At 42.5% G+C, this 25,731-nt stretch overlaps 2 protein-coding genes across 2 annotated transcripts in view; both read left to right on the forward strand.

Annotated features, from left to right (window-relative positions):
- The window catches only part of LOC133141760 (death-associated protein kinase 1-like), a 37,862-nt gene extending 18,462 nt beyond the window's left edge, over positions 1 to 19,400 (forward strand). The window contains exons 8-25 of the mRNA XM_061262463.1: positions 711 to 756; positions 928 to 1,017; positions 1,446 to 1,538; positions 4,223 to 4,342; positions 5,320 to 5,418; positions 5,705 to 5,803; positions 6,236 to 6,334; positions 6,737 to 6,934; positions 7,237 to 7,434; positions 7,890 to 7,988; positions 10,449 to 10,526; positions 10,860 to 11,082; positions 11,885 to 12,070; positions 12,671 to 12,868; positions 13,241 to 13,379; positions 13,752 to 13,872; positions 14,523 to 14,711; positions 16,138 to 19,400. Of these exons, the coding sequence (XP_061118447.1) occupies positions 711 to 756; positions 928 to 1,017; positions 1,446 to 1,538; positions 4,223 to 4,342; positions 5,320 to 5,418; positions 5,705 to 5,803; positions 6,236 to 6,334; positions 6,737 to 6,934; positions 7,237 to 7,434; positions 7,890 to 7,988; positions 10,449 to 10,526; positions 10,860 to 11,082; positions 11,885 to 12,070; positions 12,671 to 12,868; positions 13,241 to 13,379; positions 13,752 to 13,872; positions 14,523 to 14,711; positions 16,138 to 17,385 (3,523 nt within the window). The 3' untranslated portion in view covers positions 17,386 to 19,400. The remainder of the gene's footprint in view (positions 1 to 710; positions 757 to 927; positions 1,018 to 1,445; positions 1,539 to 4,222; positions 4,343 to 5,319; positions 5,419 to 5,704; positions 5,804 to 6,235; positions 6,335 to 6,736; positions 6,935 to 7,236; positions 7,435 to 7,889; positions 7,989 to 10,448; positions 10,527 to 10,859; positions 11,083 to 11,884; positions 12,071 to 12,670; positions 12,869 to 13,240; positions 13,380 to 13,751; positions 13,873 to 14,522; positions 14,712 to 16,137) is intronic.
- Positions 19,401 to 20,373: 973 nt separating this feature from the next.
- Positions 20,374 to 24,235, forward strand: LOC133141819 (procathepsin L-like). Its single transcript, XM_061262583.1, has 8 exons — positions 20,374 to 20,498; positions 21,217 to 21,352; positions 21,515 to 21,637; positions 21,750 to 21,902; positions 22,130 to 22,354; positions 22,462 to 22,630; positions 23,031 to 23,148; positions 23,321 to 24,235. The coding sequence occupies exons 2-8, from the start codon at positions 21,227 to 21,229 to the stop codon at positions 23,418 to 23,420; spliced, it is 1,014 nt and encodes a 337-aa protein (XP_061118567.1). The 5' UTR covers positions 20,374 to 20,498; positions 21,217 to 21,226; the 3' UTR covers positions 23,421 to 24,235.
- The last annotated feature ends 1,496 nt before the right edge of the window (positions 24,236 to 25,731 follow it).

The following is a 25,731-nucleotide window of genomic DNA, read 5'->3' on the forward strand; positions in this document are numbered from 1 at the left end:
ACACTTTTATTATTCAGCACATGCGATTTTTGAATCGAGTTTAATATTGATTTCAGCCTTATATAGCTGAATATAAATGTTTCACAGGAACAAAGAAATGCAGGAAATAACCAGAGGATATTTGGTGGCACAGCGCAGGAGAGTGCAATGTTCTTAACAATTGCGGAGTGGTCGGCATGCTATTCTCAGAGCTGTGAAAGTGTTGCATAAATTTCCATAATGCTGTTTCCTGTTTTTGGTCAGTTACAGGCCAGACTTAATTGCTCCATAGGTTTCTTGTTGGTTTGGAGGTACTCTCATTTCATCTTTGTGTAGACTGTGAGATACCTCTCAATGTGACTTCACATTGTTCGTCAAAAGTGAACTGAAAATGAAAAAGATCCTATTGTCTATTGTCTCTGATGCTTTAAAGTACAATGCCGTGGTTAACATCCTTAACCATGAATGCACAAGCTATGTGTGTGTAATTTAACAAATGTATATATATATGTATCTGTTACAGTTAGTTAATAATTTAACAAAAAAATCAAATAAAGTACAAAATCACTAGAGCTGAAAGAGATCAGTAATTCTCCTCTCAGAATGGTTGACATATAAGCTAGCCAGCCATTATTATTAGTGTGAAGTACCTGCTGAGTTGTTCTGATAATACAATAGTGATTTCAAGTCTATGTATTCTGAGTCTGGTTATGTTTTCTGTGTTCCATCAGGAGAAGGATGACCATCCAAGATAGTTTGTGTCATCCTTGGATCAAGGTTGGCCCTGTTTTTAAATTGATATATCTTTAGCCCAAATATTCCTTTACATTTTGTGAGTCACAGCAAACAATAAAGAAACAGTAAATGTATAACAGCACCACTGCTGTGTCAAACAATTACATGTACAAAGTCATGGTTTGAAAGATTGCTTTTCCCACCCTATTATAGCCAAAGGACACACTGCAGGAGCTTAGCAGGAAGGAATCGGCTGTCAACATGGAGAAGTTCAAGAGGTTTGCTGCTCGCAGGAAATGGAAGGTGACTTACCACAATTCCTCTTTTTCCGTTTTGCTCATTGGCTCTGGGTCATAAAATCCACTTTTGTTGTGCATTTTTGAGGTGAGTCTAAGCCGTGTTTTCTGCCTGTGACTCTGAATCTGGCTTGCAATGTGCAGTAGTCCTCAGACTTGTTTTGTTGGCGTTAGGATATACAGTAGTGAGGTATCATTTTATACCTTTCTACTGTGGAATCTGACTGATTGTGAAATGTCATACAGAGTCCCACATTAACCAGCCTGTTGCTCAGTAGACTCCAGTGAAATAATAAATATGAGCGATTTAAGAACAAATGTGTTCGTACGAGTGGTTCTTGCATGAGGCCCGTTATATGAGTGCATGAGGCACTGTTATAGACTGCAGCGAGGGCCAGTGAAATGACTGCAGGTCCTTTCTCCTCTCTCTTCCAGCAATCAGTGCGTCTCATCTCCTTGTGTCATCGCCTGTCACGGTCCTGTCTGTCCAGGAGCAACATGAGCGTCTCCCACAGTGATGATGCTTTGGTAAGAGAAGGTCAAGCGCTTCTTATCTCTGCTGGACTGTATTTATGTATATGTATGTATGTGTTTTTTCATTCTAATGATCTCAGGGCACTGTGGGCAGGGGATGGGAGCCACCCACTTGAGTCGAGCATGGCAGTTTCTTTTTGCAAGAAATATTCTGTCTGATATTTAAATCTATGTATTACTTCTATCTTATTTTTAGATTAAGTAATGGTAATAATGGTATTTTTGTTTTAACGTTTGGTTGCATTGCTTTTGTATGTAATTGTTGCCATATCCAAAAAATATGTAAGGGAAATAATTAAATTATTTGGTTTCAAAAGTCAGTGAATGTTACTAAAATGAAGCATGAAGCAACAATAATTTGAATTTTGAATACCAACAGCTGTTTGTTTCTTAGCAGTCAACTAGCAACATTACTGTTTGTGTTAATGATTCCATTAAGCCCCTTACACACAGGAGAAAAAGGTGCCATGAAGCTATTTTTTTTTAGCGGCTTTGAGTTCTGTGTCTAATGGTCAGACTGGCATTTTTGAGACCATCAAAAAATGCATCCAGGAAACTGGCTTGGAACTGCTTTTTTATGCCGCGTAAAAGGTACAAAGGATAAAGCCTTAGGTATCTGGCCTACACGTCAATATATAAATATTTTGTGGAGATAGCCGATCGGAAACTGCAGGAAAGAAAGTTTAACCCAATGGATTCCAAATACTTTATACATATTTTTCAAACAAATAAGAGCTGGGAGGTATTTTAAAAGCTGCAAGGTAACACTAAGTTCACACTAAACTCAAAAGACTCAAACAGAAGTTTTTTAGCTGTGTCTAAAAGGTGTTCCTCTAAGAAAAGGCTGTGCCATGAAATTCAGTGCGAAACTACAGTAGCTCATACATTCTGGTACTATTGAAGCCTTCATTTTACCTGTTCTTTTATCCTGCCCATGGCCAATTTTGTTATGAGGCTAGTGTGCATTGCTAGAAACTAGAGATAGAATTGCACTTTCTATAAGGTTAATAAAAAAGAGAGAAAAGTAACTACATTTGATCTGCAGTTGGCCCCATTTTAAACATCTTAAACAGCTGATTGATTTATTTTTGCATTGCTTAGCAATGAAAGCAGTATGTGGTTTGTGTGTGAAAGGGTGCATGCTAGCATACTGATGCCTGTTTTAGGCAGTGTGAATGCGTTAGAAATTGTTTGAAGTAACACTGATGTGTTCATTTCACCGCCACGTGTTATGTTCTGATGAAGAAAATGACTCTCAGTTCCCCTCATTACTATGTAATGAACTTAGTACCCATTGGGAGCAGACTAATTCATTTTTACAACTTTCATCCAATCAATAGTCACAGCATCTTCCTCTGTCTAAAAAAAATCTACTGTCAATCAGTAAACAGAGTAACGTCTTTCTCCATCCATATCTCTACCCCAAAATAAATCAATTTGAGTTAAGGAAGGACATAATCATTATAAATTGAAGCAGAATGAATTAACCAGCGTTTAGCAATTATTGACCATGTGTCTGGGGGGAGGTGGATTGGAATCAGATAGACAGGGATGGGCAGAAATACACTTAAATGTATCTTGTTAATACATTCATGCAAATATACACTCGGTGAGCAATGTATTAAACAATTGCAGCTAACCGTGAGAACATCCATTGTTCTCAATCATCAATGTGTGTAAATAAAATGTTAGGTTCTCCTATAAAACGTTGGAGAGTCTAAATTGCCCATAGGTATGAGTGTGTGAGTGAATGGTGTGTGTGCCCTGCGATGGACTGGCGACCTGTCCAGGGTGTATTCCTGCCTTTCGCCCAATGTATCCTGGGATAGGCTCCAGCCCCCCTGCGACCCTGTTCAGGATAAGCGGGTTAGGATAATGAATGAATGAATGAATGAATGAATGAATGAATGAATGAATGAATGATGTTTCCCATCCATTGGATCCTCTAGAGGATTCAGTACTTGCCTTACAGTATTCAGCTAAATTCAAGACCTTCAATTTGGCTCAAGATCTGTATATGGTAAAAAGGCTTGAACCCAACATGATGATGGGCATGATAATGGGTGTGATGATTTCTGTGCAGCTCCTGCCTGCTCTGAGGTGCATTTTGCACACTGGGCTTGGGCAGTATATTTTAGGTGTACTGTTTACCACTCAAGAGTCAATTGTCCACTTGTCAAATCTGTAATATTACTCTGAAAGGTTACAGGTGGGCCACATATGAGACACACAAACTGACAATTGCATGTTTTCGGCTGTACTGAATTCAAATGTAATAATCTTTTTCTCATTAATGGTTGAGACTTAAAATACTGATAATCTGAATTTGTCATTTAATATCCTTGTGATTCACATTTGTATTGAAATACGTTAACGTTACATCCATTTGCAAGTTTGGATTGCCCTGACTGATTTATGCTGTATGTTCTGAAAGCTTGTCAATGCAATAGTAACATTGCAGAGAAGGTTATTTCCCCGAGAGCCAGCAACAGTAAAACAGGTCTTATAATCAGCAGTATTGGTGCCTTTATCTTGCGAAATATTAAACTGTCAAGTAAACATATCATGCATGAAATTCAGCGCTGTCGGAGGAGTACTAAGAAACAAGGTGTTGAGCCTGGATGTGAAAATGGTGTCCCGCATGTGAAAAGGTAAAGTGAGCTGTGCTGTGTGTGCAGGATGAGGAAGACTCCTTCGTGATGAAGGCCATCATTCATGCCATCAACGATGACAACATGCCAGGACTGCAGCACCTTCTCGGATCCCTGACAAGCTATGACGTGAACCAGCCAAACAAGGTCAGAGGTCACAGTCAGCCTGAGCCTCTGCCAACACAGCAATGAAACAAACTGTCTGCTCATCCCATGTATACTCACGCCTCAGTGTCTGAACAGGGATGTTGAAGAGCATTCTCCCTTTACCAATACCGTTCATACGGAAAGCGAATGACTCATTTGACTTAAAATTTGTTATTAATGTTCTGTCAATTTATATTAGCAATTTAGGTATTTTAGACAATGTGACAATGTGATTTAATGAGGTAAGCAAACCTAAGCACCACTAGCTTGCGAAATTAAATTCAAATCAACAATGCACATTGATGTGCATCTAAAATCAGGGATGTCAGGGAAGGATAATTTATGTTAAGATTGTGCAGCACTCCTGGCCCTTGCTATCCTGTTTTTGTAGCAGTTTGTTTTCACTCATTTGCATTTTGGAATTGGGTGGATGAAAGAACATGACAAGTCAGCACTGAAATTCAATACACTCTTTCAATTACTACAAGACTAAATTAAAAATGTAATGACTGAACGAGTATCTTTTCACTTTCGTAATTGCTTTGGGAGAATAAACAAATGGTTACTTACCCACAGATACAGATTCGTACCAGAGTGCTGTGGTACATTAATGTTTCCATAATCTATTTTGCAAAACACACATACACTCACATACCACACACATCTTCTATTCTCTCTCCGATCTTCTATTCTCTCCGATAAAGTGCATAATGCATGTACGGAATAGAGGCATTTCTATATTCGGAATGCTTCCGATGAGGGGAAAAGTGACTGGGCTTGATTACTTGTGGGCCGCAGTGGTATGCTAGTTTTGTGAAATGAGCTCTGAGCTCATGCCTTTACCGATGCTTGCGTTTCTGAACATGGCTGCCTGCGCCGTAAGACAGCACAGTGGCAGGCAGGGTTTAGTGTTTGATATTCAGTGTAATATTCTGTGTAGGATGATGTTGGCTGTGTTCATCCTGCCTGTGTTTCAGCATGGCACGCCTCCTCTGCTGGTGGCTGCAGGCTGCGGAAACATCCGGATTGTAGATGTGCTCGTGAAGAAAGGCGCAGAGATCCAGGCCCGGGACAAGGTGCCCAAAACTGCCCTGTTTTCTGTTTTTAATTTTTATTTACATTTTATTTTTGCATATGATCGCAGTTGTATTTTGAGGGTTGTCTTGCATTGAGGCGTTCAAATAACATTTGTGTCATTTTAGTTTTCTTATACAAATTTATTTTTGATTAAAACAATCATGATCATTTTTTTAATGATCATGAAAGACACATTAGAAACATTACTGCGCTGCAGCTGCTGAAGCCATTTGCTCAGAAAGTAAGCAGGCGTGCAGTGGTCTAACGGGCCGCTGTGTTTGGCAGTCTGGAGCGAACGCCGTGTGCTACGCAGCGAGGAATGGCCATGTGGAAACCTTGAGATTCCTGCATGGGAAGAAGTGCCCTCTGGACAGCCAAGATAAGGTGGGCCCATCGTCTGCTTGTGGAGACGCACTTGGCATGCAGTCTCAACACTCCACATCAGGGTTGCTGCGGAGATAGCTTGATTTTTTTCCCTCTTCAATATTCCCAGGCTGTTGTGTGTGATTGCACCCTTTATCGGGTTATTTATGGTTACCATGGATACCAATCAGGCGGCGATATGGCTCCGTGATGCTTCCCAGCTTTGTGTGAACCAGTGAACATTTCTCACAATTTTCTTTCACATTTCTCAAATTGTATTTGCTACCTATTGTCTTCATTTGTATGAATATACACAATATGATGTTTAGTTTAATCTGTAATTGAAACTATCTTCTGGTTTCTTATGTTTCTATGTAAGCATAGCAATGTATGGTAATAATAATAATAATAATAATAATAATAATAATATTATTCCTTTCCTTTTTCTTGCAGTCTGGAGAGACTGCCTTGCATGTGGCAGCACGCTATGGCAATGTGGATGTAGTCCAGTATCTGTGCAGTATCAATGCCAACCCAAACCTCCTCGACAGGGTATGTGCCTCCTTTCTGTCTAATCACACCAGTGCAAAGACTGTACATGCACTTCAACTGTTTATGTAATAAATAATCAAACGTGAGGTACTCCTATATGTTATTCGAAACCCTTTAGCCATATTCTGCAGTTCTATTCGATCTATTCAGGGTAGGAATATTATACATATAAATGTTTTGTGTATTGCATATCAAATTAAGACCGCCTCTTCAGTTCAGACCACAGGTTCTTAAGTCTCGAGACTGAGATGGCCATTTCAGAACATGGATGTTGTTTTCACTTGCTGGCTAAGTGAGAAATGATACATCTTAATTTGAAAGGATAATGATGCGCTTGCTAGTGCCGGTGTATCATTTTCTTAAGTGTGCGTGTGAGAGCCAGGGCTTACGCTGTCCTTTCAGGAACACGAGACGCCCCTGCACTGTGCGTCCTGGCACGGGTACGCCCCCGTGGCCCGGGCGCTGTGCGAGGCGGGCTGTGATGTGGACGTGGAGAATCGGGAGGGGGAGAGCCCGCTCCTCACTGCCTCCGCCCGGGGCTTCCGCGACATCGTGGAGTGCCTGCTCGAACACGGGGCCCGTCTCAACTCCACAGACAAGGTAGGGGCTCCTCTCTGTCTGCTGACCCGAGGAAACCCAACACCGATCCCGCTGGAGCGGGAACGCGCCCCGCGCCTGGGGTGCACTTCCCATTGGATACTTCATGCGCCACGCCGCAGGTTCCGTCTCGGTCGCTCGATCGTGGACGACTTGGACGGGGAGCGAGATCGCCGTGCCAATGGGCCGTAAAGATTAACCGCTCAAATGTCCGTGTGTGTGAGTGAAAGGCAGAAGGGCTTCCTGTTGGCTCAGCGGTAAGGTGAGTGGCCTCAGGTGTCAGTAAGTCTCTGTTTGTGCCTCAGGATGGGCACGCGGCCCTGCACCTGGCTGTGCGCAGGTGTCAGATCGCCGTCGTCCAATGCCTGCTCGGCCGCCGCTGCCGTGCGGATGTCCAGGATCACCATGGCAACACTCCGCTGCACGTCGCTTGCAAGGACGGCAACCTGCCCATTGTGTCGGCCGTCTGCGGTGCCAATGCTGCCCTGGACATTCCGAATAAAGTGAGTGTGTACGCTATGCGGCCTTGTCCAATGAATAGTCTAACAGTTTAACAGTGTAACTAAAGTGTTGTTCTAGCCCAGTAAACCTCAGGTGTTCAAGCCAAATAATCACTTTAAAACAGAATTGTTCTCCCAGTAGTGATTTCAGAAGCGTAGAAGCCATTCTGAGTGCTGAATACATCATCACATTGCAGTTCAACCCTTCGGAACCACTAAATCTACATTTAGACATAGACACAGACACTCATCTATGCTCCCTTCTTATGCTTTGACAAATTGTGATAATACTGTATGTATAGTTTTGATAATAATGATTTTATTCTTTATTGTAAAATTGTATTGGAATGATTTCAATTTTACAATCTCTTTTACATATGTATTTACTATATACATTAGTAAGTGTCACTCTATTGTGCTTTAAATTGCCATTTATGAGTCCTTTGTTTTCCCGATAGCATGGGAGAACACCTCTTCATCTGGCTGCAAATAATGGATGCCTGGAGGTTGTCCGATACCTTTGTTCTGCAGGCGCTAACACAGATGCCATCACCAGTGTAAGTGTCATATGTGCATTTGTAATTCAACCAGGCAACAATTGGTTTGTTGAAAGTCAGAATACAGCCACCCATCATAAGACACAGAGGCGCAGGAGGGCCTGGGACCAATAACAAACTCCTCAGATCCTTCACCATAGAGGATAAACGGTAACAGGCAACCAGTGAACAATAAACATTAAACTGGTAATTGAGTTGTCTCTTCTACTGAATGCAGGGTGTCATTCACTATATCACAGAAATCCCAGCTCATTCTTAATATAGAAATCTCAGCTCACTCACATACAGAGATCTCACCCCACTTTCACACATAGCTATTGCTTATAAAGATCTCAGCTCACTCCCCTCCAGTTGAGGCCATTTAATTAAAGCGGAGGATTCTGTGCCACTGGAGAAGGAACTTTCATCACTCAAGCACCCACTGCAGGGAGAACAGGTGAAGGTCCACGAAGGTCTAGTCTCTTTCAGCATCCACTAATCTGCCCCATATGCCTCATTAACATTCATATGTGCACTTTGAACATAGCCACCGATATAGTACAGATCACTAGCACTTAAAGAGGGTCTGGGTGGGTTAAAATACCAATTGCACCACATTTTCAAGGTGATTAGTGTTTTTATTGACATACCCCCTATTGCACCACCCAACGGATGTCGACACAAACATCTTTAGAAATATTAGCAACCCACTTGAGTCCTGGATTGCACTATCATTGTCTCATTATTCTTAAGTCATAACACTGTTTGCATGTTCTATGCTACATTTTTCATAATATACCAGAACCTCTCCTTGCAACATTTTACAGTACGGAGAATATGTTTAGTGTTGCAATGCTGCTGCCGCAGGAAAAGGTTGAAGAGGCTTTCTGAAGGCAATGGGAAGGCAGAACTGGAGAGGGAGAACAGGGGGATAGAGTGTGCATTGAGAGAGAAAAGTGGGCAGTTCATTCTGAACTCTGTCACTCACATAGTCACACTTCAGCGCACAGGAATTGGCAGCTGAGCGCTTTGTTCTATAACAGTGATAGGCAGAGGAATAATTACAGTCTGGGGGGATGATTTCTGCTTCCTGCCTAGATCGATGTGTGTGTTGGAAAAACACTATCATTCATTTCAGTTAGCTTCAACAAAGTTTGTCATTTGTGTATGGGTTATATTTATAGTGAAAATAATATGTATGTAGTTGATAGTGAGATCTAGACAAACTTATAAAACTGATTTTGTGAAAGCAGAGCAAATACCTCAACATATTCCACTTAAATACCAATTACAAAATGCATGCACAGATAAGTTACCTTCATTAAAATAATTGAATAAGGTTTTAATTATTGGTCAATTTATTTAATCCATGACTATATTTATCTGTGATTATTTAGCCGCTCATGTGCTACTTTGCAAGAGGGAGGAACCTCACACCTGCTTTTATGCAACTGAAGAAACAAATCCGCCATCTTCTAAAGGTCTTACACTTCCTTCTGACAAAGATCTGTGGTTTCAAAGAACTAGGTCATATTTGTTTTTGTATATTTGTGGATTTTATACTATTATATCCTATGGTTGATGGAGTGCTCAAACCGGATAGTGGAATTCATCAGCCAACATTATAACATCATTCATCAGTAATCATAACTGACACTGGTCTAGTGGTATAAACATTCATCATGAGTGCAGAACAATTCTAGGTGGAGCAAACATGCAAGGTAGTGAAGAAATCTCACCACTTTTAAAGCTGCTGTGCTCAGAGTTCTCTTTCTGCTTTAGTAAAATAAATGCTAGTGAGCAAACCTACAGTATGTAAAAAACTTACTAACAGGCTCAGCCAAGTTGGAGGGTATTTGAAAACCAGTCCACACAGAGGCTAGTAAAGCAATCACTTGAGTGCACTTGCCTGTGTCCATGCCAAACCAGCCATTACATTTCTGCAAGTGTGGACTTTAGTGCTCAATAGTGATTTCATTATCACACTATTGAAATAGGAGAAAACATAAACCTCTTTTCCAGTTTTCTAGCATATATTCTGAATCATCAAACAGTAAAAGCACTTTAGTGACACTTCATTCTCCCAGTGGTCCTGGAGAACATAAACCATTGTGACGATTACTGTATTGATCTCGACAGGGTGATACACTAAGCCGTGTTTAATTCCCTGTGCAGTTTCTTCATATTTTTTTTTCACACCTCTCGGGCTGTGTGACCAGCAGTTGTGTAAGTCGGGCAGTTGTGTAAGCATTGCGAGGGAAGCAAACACCTCTATTCTCAGAGAACGATCGAGATCGCAGCGAAAGTGTGACTGTGCTGTGCCATCAACACCTGGGCTGCTGCCTACCAAAGAGCCAATTAGAGGACACGCAGGTGTGGGCGCGCTGTTCGATGCTCCGCTCCCTCCCGTTGACAGGAGGAGCAATGCGTCCGTGTCCACGGCCCCTGTTTAAAGCACACCTCCTCTGCTGTTCTCCGCAGGACGGGAACTCTGCCGAAGACTTAGCCAGGATGGCACAGCATGGGCCTGTCGCCACTCTGCTGGGGAAGCTTAAAAAGGTAGGGGAGACCAGACGTCTCGAAGACTCGTGTTTATTTATTAGTCTTGTCTTCCTCCGTAGTTTCCACTTGATATATATTTAATTACGATGCGTATGACTGTAGCTGATACACTGTACTGTATGAATGAACCAAGTGACAATTGAGTATATACCTGCAAGACATTGGACATGTCTCTGTTTCTCATACCAATCACATGAAATAGCTCATCTGTTATGTTGGTGCTGCAACATCAGTGATATTTGGATATTCAGGTGTTATTCACATGTACTGACGGGTTTATGCCTGTTATTGGAGGGTGTCTTTTATTCTTTGATCTGATTGGTCCCCCAGGATACGCACAGAGCCAGCTTCCTGCAGCAGCTGCGGCCCACCCAGACCCCTCAGCCCCGGGTGAAGCTGAAGCTGTTCGGGCACTGCGGCTCTGGGAAGAGTACCTTGCTGGAGTCCCTCAGGTGTGGTCTCCTCCGGAGCTTCTTCAGGCGGAGGAAAACCCGCCTGTCTTCCAACAACCCCACCCGCCTGCCCCCGTCACCCGCATCTGCCAAGCCCACTGGTACAGTGCCGACTTCCACAATGCTTCTCGGTCTGTTATTTCTGTCTCGCGCTCTTTTCATGCATCTTCGCTGTTTTGTATATGCTAACTTGCTAAATGACCACTATCAGAGAGCTTCTGATATGTGCTCTTTTGAAATCCTGATTAGTCTATTGATGAAAGAAAAGACAAAACATTATCCTGGCCCTCAACTGGTTCAAAGCAGTGCTATAAGACAGCAGAATAGATATGTGAAAACTGCTGTGACAGCTGTCCTTGTTCCTGTTCTAAACTCGCCCTGGTCACAGCCTCCCTGTTCACGGTGATAGATCTGTCTGCCACAGTTGGCTCCCCACGTTCTCCTCACTCCCCAGACGGCCTGGGTTTGCTCAAAATAAAAGCGTTTCGTTTAAGGAACAGTGATAAATCAACAGCTGCTAGACATGCTCAATGCAGCATGAGAAGCACAGACTCATTCAAGCAGCTCATCACCAGCCCAGTGCAAGTCTGCTTTTTACATGTTACATTACATCCAACTGCACTTGAGACGTGGCTTTCCATGAATGAAAATGTAATATTTTTTGCTAAAGTGGGTAACTGACATTTTTCAGTTTTGAAGGGTACAAGTTGAGGTAAGACTGCCCCCAATTGGTTAAAACTGGAAATACATTTTTTCTTTAATCCAGATAATGAACAACGTTACAATTCAATGGCTCCTGCTACTACGTAATGATAATAAGAGACAAAGTATTTTAATTTCCTCAATTCCTGATTTTGGGGGAGAAGAGTAGAGGATTGTAAAAGTGAACCTTTCTTTCTGCAGTGTCCCTGAGCGTCTCCAGTTTGTACGCAGAGTGTGAGAACGTGAGTGTGCGCAGTCGTAGCATGCTGTTTGAGCCTAGCCTCACAAAGGGCCTGGTGGAAGACTGTTCCCCCACACACAGCTCACTGACCGCCTGCGATGACCAGTCCACCAAGGCCATTGACATCCAGAACGTCAACATTAACGGTGGGTGGCTTATCTGGGTCCGGGCGAGCACACTGGTGTCACTGTAGAGTTGTACTGGATACAGGAGTGCATACATTACAAGTCTGTGTACCAGTTAATCTAATTTCCTGGTACTCCTGATTTATTATGAAGATGCACCCTTATAATCAATATTTTTTAATAGGATTTGTAAATAAATCTTGTTACTACAGATGGGCATTTGTAATAGATATTTTCATAATCCGTGTCACCCAGTATTAAATATTCAATAACCAGACATCTAAGCACTGTATGAACTGGTAGCAAGTCTGCAAAGAGCTATGTGTTCATTCACACATTGGACTTGGAAATTAATGATGTCAGGATCTCCATGCATATTAATGAGAAACGGTACCCTGGTTTTCCATAATCCTCTGTTAATTGACAAGCATTTGAATAGTTATTAAGAGGTCAAGAGGGTGTTGGGTATTTGAATAATCATATTCAGTCTTACTCCAAATTATCACCTAATGTTTTCATTTGTCTACAGCTTGTTTTGTCCTTCCAAAGTGGAGGCCCTGCAGTTGTACTGAACTGTTGAGCTGTCATGATGAGCCAAACGTTGTTGTCTTTGTGGATCAGGAGTGGGAGACTTGAGCGTGTGGGAGTTCTCTGGTAACCCGGTCTACTACTGCTTCTATGACTACTTTGCTGCCAATGATCTGACCGCGGTGCACCTGGTGCTGTTCAGCCTGGAGGAACCATACGAGACGCAGCTCAACCAGGTCACCTTCTGGCTTAACTTTCTCAAGTCCCTCCACCTGCCAGAGGAAGACATTGGTGTGTATCTGCAAAATGCGTATAATTTCTATGTACCCAAAGTCACCTCTATGTCCTAATGCTAAATACAATTTGCTGATCATCTTCACCACTGCTGGTTAGTAGTAAAGATGAGTTCTTTACTGTGGACTTCTGTACTTATTTTCAGAAAAAGGTTTGTTTTGCTATAGCCATTTGCAAAAGCAGTTCCAGACATTTTTCCTTAAGGGACAATATTTTCTCTGTGTATGTTTTCTGTGTCCTGTGTCCTGGTGCTGTTGTGTTACCAGCCTTTAGGGAAGGGTAAAGAACACTTCATGTTGTACTGTTGTGTCACCAGCCTTTGGTGGAACTGTAAAGAACACTCTTCATGTTGTACTGTTGTGTCACCAGCCTTTGGTGGAAGGGTAAAGAATGCTCTTCATGTTGTGCTGGTGGCCACACACGCTGACATCATGAACATGCCACGCCCCTATGGGGGGGAGTTTGGCTATGACAAGGAGACATCACTGCTGAAAGAAGTTAGAAGCAGGTAACTGATTATTTCACTGCATTAAATGCATTAAATTTACTGTATTAACTGATAACCCAGACTTATGGGTACATGTTCATGGAAAAAATCAATAGTTCACATTATAACTTTGAAGATGCTGTAAAAACAATGAATGAAACCCCTGATGATTTGTTTCCTTACACTACACTATTAATCACAAGTAACCTGCCCTTACTTGGTGGTTTTATAAATTATATATAAATGTCAAACTGAAAGGTTTCCCTGAGAAACAACAACTGTTGTTAAGTCATTGACAAGTCAACTTGTTTAATTCACCTCACATTTGTAATCTATTTGCTGTTGAGTGTTTGATTTTGGTTGTTTTAATAATCTCCTGGTATGTATTTGCAGGTTTGGGAATGATTTTCAGATCTCTGAAAAGCTGTTTGTGATGGATGCTGGAGCATCCACCTCCAAGGAAATGAAGCTCCTCAGAACTCACGTGCAGGAACTGAGAAGCTCCATTATATCAGTTAGTCATCACAATGTTCCTGTGATTGTAAAAGATGTCCTGCCTATCAGCGTAGCTGCTGTTCTGACATGTACCGCCCACATAGTCCAAATTCACTGTCAATGCAGACGTACTCCTACATGCATATATAAAGAACATATGTATAATAACACCACATGAAGCCAATTTAATGTGTCACCCTTTCACAAAGGTTTTGCCCTGAAAAATCGGATCTCTCCCTCCTGAAAACAGGATAATTCTGTAATTTAATAATACAAGGTTCAGTAATGCAGTACGTATTTTTGCTGAAATTAGTCATGAAAATGACTTCTTAATGACAATTCTTAATATCCATCACCACTAGTGTCTATAACCCCGGTTTGTTTTTTGTTGTTTATGTGCACTTACTTGATAAATAAAAGCAGTATGTTCGCTCACCTCACCTGGTTTCTTGGCTCTGAGTGAGCCGGTGACTTTGGGGTGAAAACAATGAGCAGTAAATCCTGCAGCCATCAGCGCTGAGAACCCCTGCTGCGCAGGATGTTGGCGGAAAGGCTATGGCATAACATGAGAATGGGGAGAGCCTCCCCCTCATTGCACCGCAGGAAACAATAGGTCCGCGCTGGCCGGCTTTGTGTTTTTACACGGGCTGAAATCCCCTCTGTCCCCAGACGTGCCCACCCGTAACTCAGCTGTGTGAGAAGATTGCCTCAGTCCTGCCCTCCTGGAGGAGGCTCAGCGGGTCCCACCAGCTGGTGTCCTGGCAGCAGTTTGTGCTGGATGTTCAGGAGCAGATTAACCCATTGGTCTGCGATGACGCTCTGAGGGATATAGCCTTTCAGCTGCACAGCATGGGAGAGGTACTGTAACCAGCACACACATTACCCCCATGGCCTGGCCTAATACGTATTCTACACAAACAAAGACAATAGCTTACTTTCCTGGTCTAACCACTAGAGGGCAGTATTGACATATTGGCCAAAAAATGTCCCACAGTTGGCTTGTATGTAGGTACGGCTATTTAAAAATGATCCACTCATAGTGGACAATAGTTATCACTATTTGTATTTATAATAATACTAATAATAATAATAATAATAATAATAATAATAATTATTATTATTATTATTATAATCACCATCATTACCATCATGATAATAATAATGTATTGTATAATGCAAATTATATATTATTTCTATGAGCTGGTGTCGTTAGTGGGAGGAAATGAAACAAAACTGAGTAGGAGAAATGCCTTGTACTTGTACAACACAACAAAGAACTTCTAAGCTTCTAAGCTTTACATGCCGGCACACAATTATCCCGTGACAATCCGGAGGATTAGTGCGCTTGTGATGGACCACAAACCTCAAGGCACATTGTACTACTTCTTCTGCCATGTTGTTTCCGTAATGCTATAGAATTCAAAGGTAAGAGTTTAATGTGCTTGCAGCATGTGAACATGACCTGAGAGATCTAGAAATAGTAACTTGTTTACAGCTGAAGTTTAAAGTTAGCCAAACAAACCAATAATTATTCCTGTAAGCAAAAGTAAATTCCATTTTACAGTTAACATATCTTTCCAAAAGGAAATCAAATAAGAAAGAGGACCACTAAAGTCTATAGAGAGGGTACAGTTCCTGCTGTCCTGATCACTGTGGGAAGCTCATTCCACAACTAGGGGACCAGAACAGATGACAAAGGCTTACAGAGGACAAAAGGCCAGTCACCCAGGGGTTGCAATACAGAGAGATCTGGCTGGTGTGTGGGCTTCATGATCTTTTGAAGACATAACAAAGTAGTCCCTTTAGCTGTCTGGTAGGCTAGCACCAGTGTTTGAAATTTGATGCCAGGGACGATGGAGGGAGATGGGAAGGGAAGGGACATGAGCCTGAGGAGGTTAGAGATGAGGCAAGCAGCCGTGCTATGGATGAACTGCAGAGGGCTGATGGTGGAGACAAGGAGACCAGTGAGGATCTTGACCGGTGCTGGGAATAAGAGCTGGGTTGAGTAGATGGTGTGGAAGGAATGATTTTTCTGGAAGGAAGAATCTGTATGCCCAATACCACTCTGCAGAGTGTGTTAGTGACATACAACTAAGATCTGATGTTGTGACTTGCATATGGGAAATAGGTAGACGGTTGTGGAAGCTGCGTTATGTCACCATAGGTCAGTAGCACGCATACACCCAGCCTTGGCACATCAAACATCTTGTGATCCTGACCATACATGAAGCCACCCTGCCTGCATCATGTGACCCTGACAGTAGATGGTGTCTCTCCCCCTCAGATCGGTATTCTGCAGAGTGAGACGGTGCACGACGTGGTGCTGCTGGACCCACGCTGGCTCTGCAGCACTGTTCTGGCCAGGATCCTCTCCGTCGATACGCCAAAGGCCATCCACCACTGCAGGGGCCGGCTCCACCTGGAGGAGGTGCAGGGCCTGGTGGCGGAGGGCGACGTGGATGAGCTGCTGCAGGTCCTGGACGCCATGGACGTGTGCGCCCGCGACCCCAACAACCCCTCCATGGTGGACATCCCCTCGCTGGTGCGCTCCGGCGGGCTGCGGTGCTCCTGGACGGAGGAGGAGGAGGAGGAGTCGCTGGTGTACGGCGGGGTGCGCGTGGTCCCCGGGGAGCACCTGACCCCCTTCCCCTGCGGCCTCTTCCACAAGCTGCAGGTCAGCCTGAGCCGATGGAGCCACCAGCAGAAGCCTGAGGACGGGGACCTCCGGCTGTGGGCCGGCGGAGCCAGGGTGTCGCAGGGCCGCACCGAGGCCGTGGTGCTGCTGGTCCAGCACGGGCAGGGCCTGGAGCTCAGGGTGCGAGGGCCAGACTCGGACAGGCCCTCCTGCTGCGCGCTGCTGGACCTGGTCTGCGGCATCGTCGACGGCCTGCTGGCCACCACGCTCCCGGGCCTCCTGACCGTCAGGCATTACCTCAGCCCCCAGCAGCTGAGGGAGCACCAGCAGCCCGTCATGGTCTACCAGCCCCGCGACTTCTTCAGGGCTCAGGAGCTGAGGGAGCAGTCGCTCACCAACACCATGGGCGGCTACAAGGAGAGCTTCAGCAGCATCCTCAGCTTCGGCTGCGGCCAGGTCTACCGGCAGGCCAGCCTGGGGGCGGACATCCACGCGTCCGACATCAGCCCCTTGGCCAGGAGGAAGCTCTGCCGCCTGCTGGACCCTCCGGACGCCATGGGCAAGGACTGGTGCCTGCTGGCCATGAACCTGGGCCTGACGGAGCTGGTGGCCAAGCTGAGCTCCAGCAGCAGCAGCAGCGAGGGCCCTGGTGAGGGGGCTTTCCTCCTGAGCCCCACCGCCTCGTTGCTGCGGGAGTGGAGCGGGCGAGCCGACAGCACGGCGGGCGTCCTCCTGTCCAGACTGCGCGAGCTGGGCCGCAGAGACGCGGCCGACTTCCTCCTGAAGTCATCGCCCGTGTTTCGGGTCGGCCTGGAGGGCGCAGCGCAGGACAGCGACGGCCCTGCCTTCAACGGGGGGACCTCCCATAACTCCATCAGTTCTGTCATATCCAGATGAGCGCGCAGTTTAAACACCGTGCGCTATTCAGGCAAACGGCAATCTGCTCTCCCGTCTCCTCCCATGTGGCACAGTTAGGAATTTCTGGTGTGGAAAACTCAGTCTGTACACACTGCTGCCCTTCCGCTAATATGCACAGATTGTTCCTTGTCCAAGAAAAAAAGAGAAGAAATTTCAGAAAACATCCGATAAAATGTATTTATATATTTAACATAATACAATATGTTAGCATAAGGCTATATACAATTTTTGAACAAAATATGTAGCATTGAAAAGATGACTCCATGAAAATATTAGCTGCTGTAATTATGTGTGTGTGTGTATCTGTGCATGAGTGAGCCTTCAGTATTACAATTTCAGTGTCCTTAATTCTCATTATCTATATCTGTCAAAAAATGTGTCTGATGACTTAGTTTCCATGTGCAGGACACCCCAGAACAGTTTGAAGCTCTACTTCGGCAAAATGCAGTCTACCCTCTGGATCCAAGATATAGCTTGTCCCACTGGTGCTATTATGAATGCAATATGCTTTTGTGTGAAAGATTGAGATAAGCTTTAAAGAAGAGTATTAATTTCCATGTGTTAAATTGTGTACAGAATTCTGGCAAAGGAGCGCAGTAAAGGTGAAAATATATAGAAAATAAAGATATATAGAAAATAAAATCACTCATCCCAAGAAAGTGCAGCCACACATGAATTATATTTAGTACTGTATATTTGAAACATATTCTCAGCCATCAAACAGTACTGCTTGAATATTCACTTTTTTTACACTGTAACATGTTTGGAAATATTATGGAAGTCTGTTTTACCATTTTTATAAATCACATTTTGTTTCAGAGAAAAATCTAAAGAGAATAGTCATTGGCACCGCCTATCAAATATCAGACTGCACTATCGATTTTTAATTTCTTTCAATTGTATTGATTGTTTTTACCAAAGCATACATCATTTAGTGATTTAGAGTATCTCTTTATAATTCATGCTTATGAGAATCTTGTAAAAATCAGCTTAAACAATTGTTACTACACTCAGTTTCCACTTTATTAGGAATTTATTCTACTTTTTTAGACTAATTGGTCTTCTGCATTCCATGATCATAGTCACTTGGATCACATTTCTTCTCCATTCTGATGTTTTGTCTGAACAACAACTGAACCTTCTTACCATGTCGGCATGATTTAGTTGCTGTCACATGATTAGCTGATTAGATATTTGCATAGATATTTTAGATATTGGCAAACAAACTGGTGTACAGGTCTGCCTAATAAAATTGTCACTGAGTGTATGATCCATTGGCAGCACTTTAACTTGTTCCAAACAAAAAACAAATGTGTTTAGTTTTTTTGTGATTGTGGTGTCTCAGAACTAAGACGTCTGCTCAAAATAGATAGGAGAAGGACAGGATTGAGCACATTTGGCATGTTTAAGTAACGCATTTGGCTGGAGAAAGAACTGCAGATAGGCAGTAATTCAAAGCACGAGGAACATTGCTTTACTTTTTTTTTTCTGTTAAAATATTTGAAAATATTATACTAGAAACAACTTCATTTTTGTTTAATGCCCTTTGCCTAATTCCACATTTGTGATAATCATTTTATATTCCACATCCTGAGTTCACTCACTCGTGTTACTAAAAATGTGTAAATTAGAAAAGTAGCCATTTAACTTAAAATGAAACAAAAAGTGTGTTTCAGTAAGACAGAAGAGACAGTAATTTAAAGGGAATCAGAAGTGAATCTGCATTTCATCTCCAGTTGTAGTTTTGGGAATTCCATACCTTCAGGAAATTCTTCCCATTATGGAAGGCATCATCTTCAGTTTCTGTCCCCCTGATATGACGGTATGAACCAATCTACAGGGAACAAATGTAAGAGTGTTTTTACACAAAAGTCTTTGCAAAAGACAATTTAAATGTATAATTGCTGTTATTTAAGCATGTAATGTAATTCTATGTCCTTAATATTTGTTTAAATGTTAAAATACATTTTTATAATAAATTGTTTACCTGATTAGCTTACTTTGTTTTCTTTTGAAATGAGAAAAGGTAGAAAGTAGTCCATGTCATTGTCTTGATGAAATTCCTGGCAAAGTTATTAACAGATGCCTGACACTATTGTTTAGATGACTGTAATGAGCTTTAATTTATGCACAATAAGGGGGAATGAAAAAAATAATTGAGGAATGAGCACTCTTTGACGATATTGGAATGTAAAACCTCTTTGTTTAAACCATATTTTATAGGATGGTGATGTAAGAATAAGACAACTTAGCCACCGTTTCCCAGATGAGTCATATTTTCATGTCTTGAAAAGTATGCTCTTACAAAAAACATAAAGCCTAATTGCTCAATTGCATAAAAGTAACCTATACTACATAATCATAACTAACATACAGCAACCATCTGAAAATGTTATTAAAAAGGAGATTTAATATCTGTAATTCCAGTTAATTACTGGAAATGTTAGCCAGCTTGAAATTGCTAAATGCATATTTTTTATTGAATGCCTGTGGGGGGAAACATCTTCTTTTTTTCACAAACTTATACTGCCATATAATAAGCTGAGTATAATTACAGTACAATAACCTCATATTCACCTGACATTCAGTGGTTTCAAATTTGATTGGTGTAATTTAGGTTGGGGGTTTGCAGGATTTATTGTGGAACCTATAATACTAATATTACCACACTATTAAGACACACTGGAAGTGAGAAACATTAAATCTCATACAGATATTTTAATGTCTAGTTTTGAAACCGATTGCATATTCGGTGTGATATCCTTCACCAAATTATTGTAGATTCAGTGTGTAGTTTGACAAGGCTCTACCACAAACGTGAAGTGATGTGACCCCGATCTTTCCTTTTGCATATGAAACCCCTTTATGAAACAAAAGCAATTAAGCAAATACATACTGGAGCATGATAGCGTCACGCGGAAAGCATGCATGTCTGTGGAGGAAAGAGATCACATGCAGGGATGGCTGGGGCGGGACCTTTATGAGACGAATGCGCATCTCACAACCAATGAACAGCACTTCTAGTGTACAGCGAGCTGTATAAGTTCAGAAGCCCAACAACAAAACCTCATCATTTATTCGGTCAAAAAAAGGTAGGTCACGCTTTAAATATGAACAACACTTTGTAGGTGTAATTTAGATCTATCTTTAGATGTACAGTTTCGTGACAGTTACTGCTTTGTGTGCGATATTTTTTATTATAATTTTGGAACGTATTCCTAAATACCTTGCTAATAATTAAGTAGCTAGGCTATTTATTTAATTTAATATTATGAAAAGTTGTATTGACGGTATTAAAAGTAAAAAAAAAATTTTCTTTCAAATGTAGCAAATGGCTTTTGTTGAACTTGGACTGGTCCGTTCCAGATTTTCAGAATCTTTTGTCTGGGAGTGTCTGCATGAAGTAGTGTTGATCTTGTATCAAGCTTGTATCGCCATGTAATGTGCGCTTTTTGCCATTACCCGGAGGAAGGGCAGCTATTTTGTCGCTAGCTGGCTCGATGCTAGCTACAACACAGCACCATTTTTGCATTGAATCATGTAGCCTACGTTAAAGAAATTGCTGAAATGCATTCGTTCATATGTTTACTAAAAATATAATCCGATATGGAACGGCGTTCGTTACGTGATGTAGGGTGTTTCGAAGTAGGATGAAGCAGGTGTGGGCGCACGTATATTTTCCTGTACCATTTTCCTATAGGATGTGTTCCTGCCCTGCCCATACGAGCAGTTGTTGTGCAGCTAGTCCTTAGCACCGGGCTATTCATAGCACTGTGACACGGTTGATACATGAAACTCTCTCTCCCCCAGTTGTGTGGCCATGACGCTGTATTTGACGTTGTTTACACTGTACCTAAGTGCAGTGTTTGCTGCTCCAAGTCTGGACTTTCAGCTGAATGACCATTGGAATTCATGGAAAGACTGGCACAGTAAAAACTACCATGAGGTATGGCTTGGATGGTTACTGTACTGTATTGTAGTGTAAACTGCTACTGCTCAATGGCCCCTTTTGATGTGAAGATTATGAAGGTTAGCTTGACTCATATTTGGGAAATGTTAGCCAGGTGACCGCATGAAATATTAATGTCTGTTCAAATGTTTTGTGTAGAAGGAAGAAAGCTGGAGGCGAATGATTTGGGAAAAGAACTTGAAAAAGATTGAATTGCACAACCTTGAGCATTCCCTTGGCAAGCATTCATTCCGTCTAGGAATGAACCATTTTGGTGACATGGTAAGGTGACATTTGTCATGCACAGTACATCTCTGGACTACAGCTACAGTACAGATGGATAGTGTTGTGAAGCATTGCATGAAGCACAGACTAAAGGCTTTTGTTTCCACAGACGAATGAGGAGTTCAGGCAACTCATGAATGGTTACAAGCACAAGGCTGAGAGGAAGTACAAGGGGTCTCTGTTCCTTGAGCCCAACTTCCTTAATGTTCCAAAAGCGGTTGACTGGAGAGAGAAGGGCTATGTCACTCCTGTGAAGGATCAGGTAAGAATGTGGAACCTCCATGGATTGTCAATAGAAATGTTTATTCTCGGTGCCTAAAATATTTACCCTGGCCATTTCTGGTACCGTGTTCTCTCCTTTTCTATATACAACAGTTTAGTTAAAATGACACAATAATACATTCTACAGAGTATTAGCCATTTGATTTATGATGCCACTCGATATGAAAGGCCATGAACTGTACCCTTTCTCCCCACACTGTTGCTCAGGCTCAGTGCGGTTCTTGCTGGGCCTTCAGTAGCACTGGTGCCATGGAGGGCCAGCAGTTCAGGAAATCCGGCAAGCTGGTGTCCCTCAGCGAACAGAATCTTGTGGACTGCTCTCGACCTGAGGGGAACCAGGGCTGCAATGGTGGGCTCATGGACCAGGCTTTCCAGTACATTCAGGACAACAATGGCCTAGACTCTGAAGAATCTTACCCATACCTGGGAACTGTAAGCTTGTATTATCAATAAAAATGTGCCCATTTTTAAAGTGCAAGATGGAGGGCAGGGAGTTTGTGGTAACTATGCAATGGATTATTATTGTTGTAATTTCCTAGGATGACGGGCCCTGCCACTATGACCCTCTGTACAACTCTGCCAATGACACCGGCTTTGTGGATATTCCCAGTGGGAAAGAACATGCCCTCATGAAGGCTGTGGGTTCAGTTGGCCCTGTCTCTGTTGCCATTGATGCCAGTCACGAGTCCTTTCAGTTCTACCAATCTGGTAGGTATTGCAGTACTATGTAGGTCCAAATGGGAGGTGTTTATGATTGAAATGATTCTCTGCCAAATTTGAGTTTCAGTTTTGCCACTTGAGTCATAGCTGTAAGACAGAGTAATGCGGCAGGAACCCCACCTAACCTGTGAATAAGGACATTTGATTCTGATCATTTTAGACTCTCAGCCATAGTCTGTTAATAACACGATCCAGACTTTTACTTGCAACTGCAGAATACACCCTGCATTCATGGGAAGCCCCTCATGCCAACCAGAGCACTCAGCAGTGTTTTTATGTGTAAATTGGTTGGAATGTCCAAAATTGTGAGCAAGCACGGGAATGTCTCCATGTGTTAAGAATGAAAAATAAACCTAACACAACCACTTGTCTGCTGTCCACCTTGTAGGAATCTACTATGACAAAGACTGCAGTAGTGATGAGCTGGATCATGGTGTCCTTGTTGTGGGTTATGGCTTCCAGGGCCAGGATGTAGATGGCAAGAAGTACTGGATTGTCAAGAACAGGCAAGTCAAACTAGCAGCAATTCAGATTAAAATGGGCCTAAAGGGAATTACATTTTATACTGGACTTGGTATGAAAGTGTGATGCTTGGTCGCTGTTGTGCTTTCTCATAACTACCACAGTGCTATCTTTGTTACTACAGTGTATTCAATGGTTGTTTGTCCTTCCTTGTAGCTGGACTGAGAAGTGGGGTGACAAAGGATACATCTACATGGCCAAAGACAGGAAGAATCAGTGTGGAATTGCCACAGCGGCAAGCTACCCACTGGTGTAAATTCAACAATTAATTCAGTTTTAGGATATTGGAGTGGTTTGATTAGGACATGCCAACATCCTAGCCTTAATGAGGCCTTGGTACAAACAGAACCATGTATGATTTATGTGGTTTAATGAAACACTGTAATAGGGAATTTGTGAAATACTGCTTTGTTTTTATAGATTTCATTTTATTTCTTTATTTTTGTTTTCAATATAACTGTTGGAGGCCTTTTAAAGGTGCATGGGTTTTAGTATATACTACTATTGCTACTACTACTGTGAGTCTTTTAATGTGAATGGCTGTTTTAATTTTTATAAGTGCAATATACAAATGTTGATTTTTATATACAAGTATCTACGGAACCTTTTTAAATGGATTTGTTTTATTATGTCGCTGCACCCTTAAAATGGCAGAGGTTGTCCTTTTGCATTCCATTTTCAAATCGCAGTACATTTGGATGAGTGGGAATTCTATTTTCATAAGAATGTCCCTTGTGTTAATTTGCACAATTATTTTCATTCACTGTACTCTCAAGTCAAAAGGCCATTTCAAATATCAGGAAGGATCTGATCCCTATATGCCTAGTTTTTACTATGAATGTGCATGTGTTGAAGCCTGATTGTGTACGTTTACAGGAATTATCTGTGTGCTCATAAGCGTGATTTTTTTCTAGCCACTTTAATGCAAATACCTTAATGTGGGATATGACAATTATGTTACAAGTGAGCTGTGAGGCAGCCACTTTCCTGTTTGAATGTAGTGAGCTGTAACTATTCTCTGTTTCCAAGGAAATGTGAATTATACTAATAAAAACAAGATGTACAAATCAATTAATATGGCAGCAGCTTTGATGTTTTTGTGTGCCCAAATTCCTTTTCTTACATTACTGGCATTTGGCAGACGCTCTTATCCAGAGTGATGTACAGTTGATTAGACTAAGCAGGAGACAGTCCTCCCCTGGAGCAATGCAGGGTTAAAGGCCTTGCTCAAGGGCCCAATGGCTGTGCAGATCTTATTGTGGCTACACCAGGATTAGAACCACCGACCCAGTCATTTACCTTAACCACTACACTACAGGCCACCCAACCTTTGTGGTTAGATATACAGTACATCCATCCATCCATCCATCCATTATCTTAACCCGCCTATCCTGAACAGGGTCGCAGGGGGGCTGGAGCCTATCCCCGCATACATTGGGCGAAAGGCAGGAATACACCCCGGACAGGTCGCCAGTCCATCACAGGGCACATTCACTCACACACTCATACCTACGGGCAATTTAGACTCTCCAATCAGCCTAACCTGCATGTCTTTGGACTGTGGGAGGAAACCGGAGTACCCGGAGGAAACCCACGCAGACACGGGGAGAACATGCAAACTCCACACAGAGAGGCCCCGGCAGACGGGGATTCGAACCCAGGACCTCCTTGCTGTGAGGCGGCAGAGCTACCCACTACCCACACGCCATATACAGTACATGGATTAAATATATATTTAGCCATGAAATTATGGCATAGGAAAAATAGTTTGCTTTATTCTTATATTTATTGAAATGGTGATCAACTGTACTGAATAGCAATGCCCTTGTCTATGACTGGTCGGTGGTATCATTACATCGGCCTTTGATATTAAATAGAGAAACCTCAAAAGTTTTTTCTTTACATTATGCTGATGGGCAGCTGAACATTAGGCTATCCACAGTCAGCCATGCAATTTGACCTTGAATTTTATTTTTCATATTGGTAAAGTAACCACATTAGAATGCACAAAACATTGAGTCCTTTGCTATTTTTACACTAGTTGCAGCCAAAGGAAGGTCCTTGTGTTAAAGATAAGGTACTCATGCAGTGTGGACAAATTATGCAAATTATGACAGAGAGCAGACCCATAGAGCATGTGAAAGGAGTCCATTCTGGTTTCTATCTTTTCTCGATTTTTTATTTTTTTAATAGGTACAGCCACAGCTCTGCTGCGAAACTACAGATTGTTGTGAGGTTCTTTTTCTATTTTCTATCGGTATTGCAACGTAGTTCTTCGGACAGCTGTTGCCTGTAGGAAACACATGGTTTATTGACACACTGAGGCCAGGTTGGCAGCATGAATAAAATAGCACAAGCACACTCCGTCTCTGCCTTGCCAGCCCCCTGGGTGTCTCCATCTGAGCTCTCAGCCTCTGGGAGAACAGATACAGGTCACCGTAGAAGCGACTTGTCTATTTGCCTGTGACTGCGGCTGAGGGCTGGATTAACCACTCCACCCTGCTGTCTGCAGCCATAGCCACACCCCTCCTCCACAGTAATGGAGACCAGTTTTGAGATTCTGTGTG

The sequence above is a fragment of the Conger conger genome, chromosome 12, assembly GCF_963514075.1.
Source record: "Conger conger chromosome 12, fConCon1.1, whole genome shotgun sequence".
NCBI classification, from domain to species: Eukaryota; Metazoa; Chordata; class Actinopteri; order Anguilliformes; family Congridae; genus Conger; species Conger conger.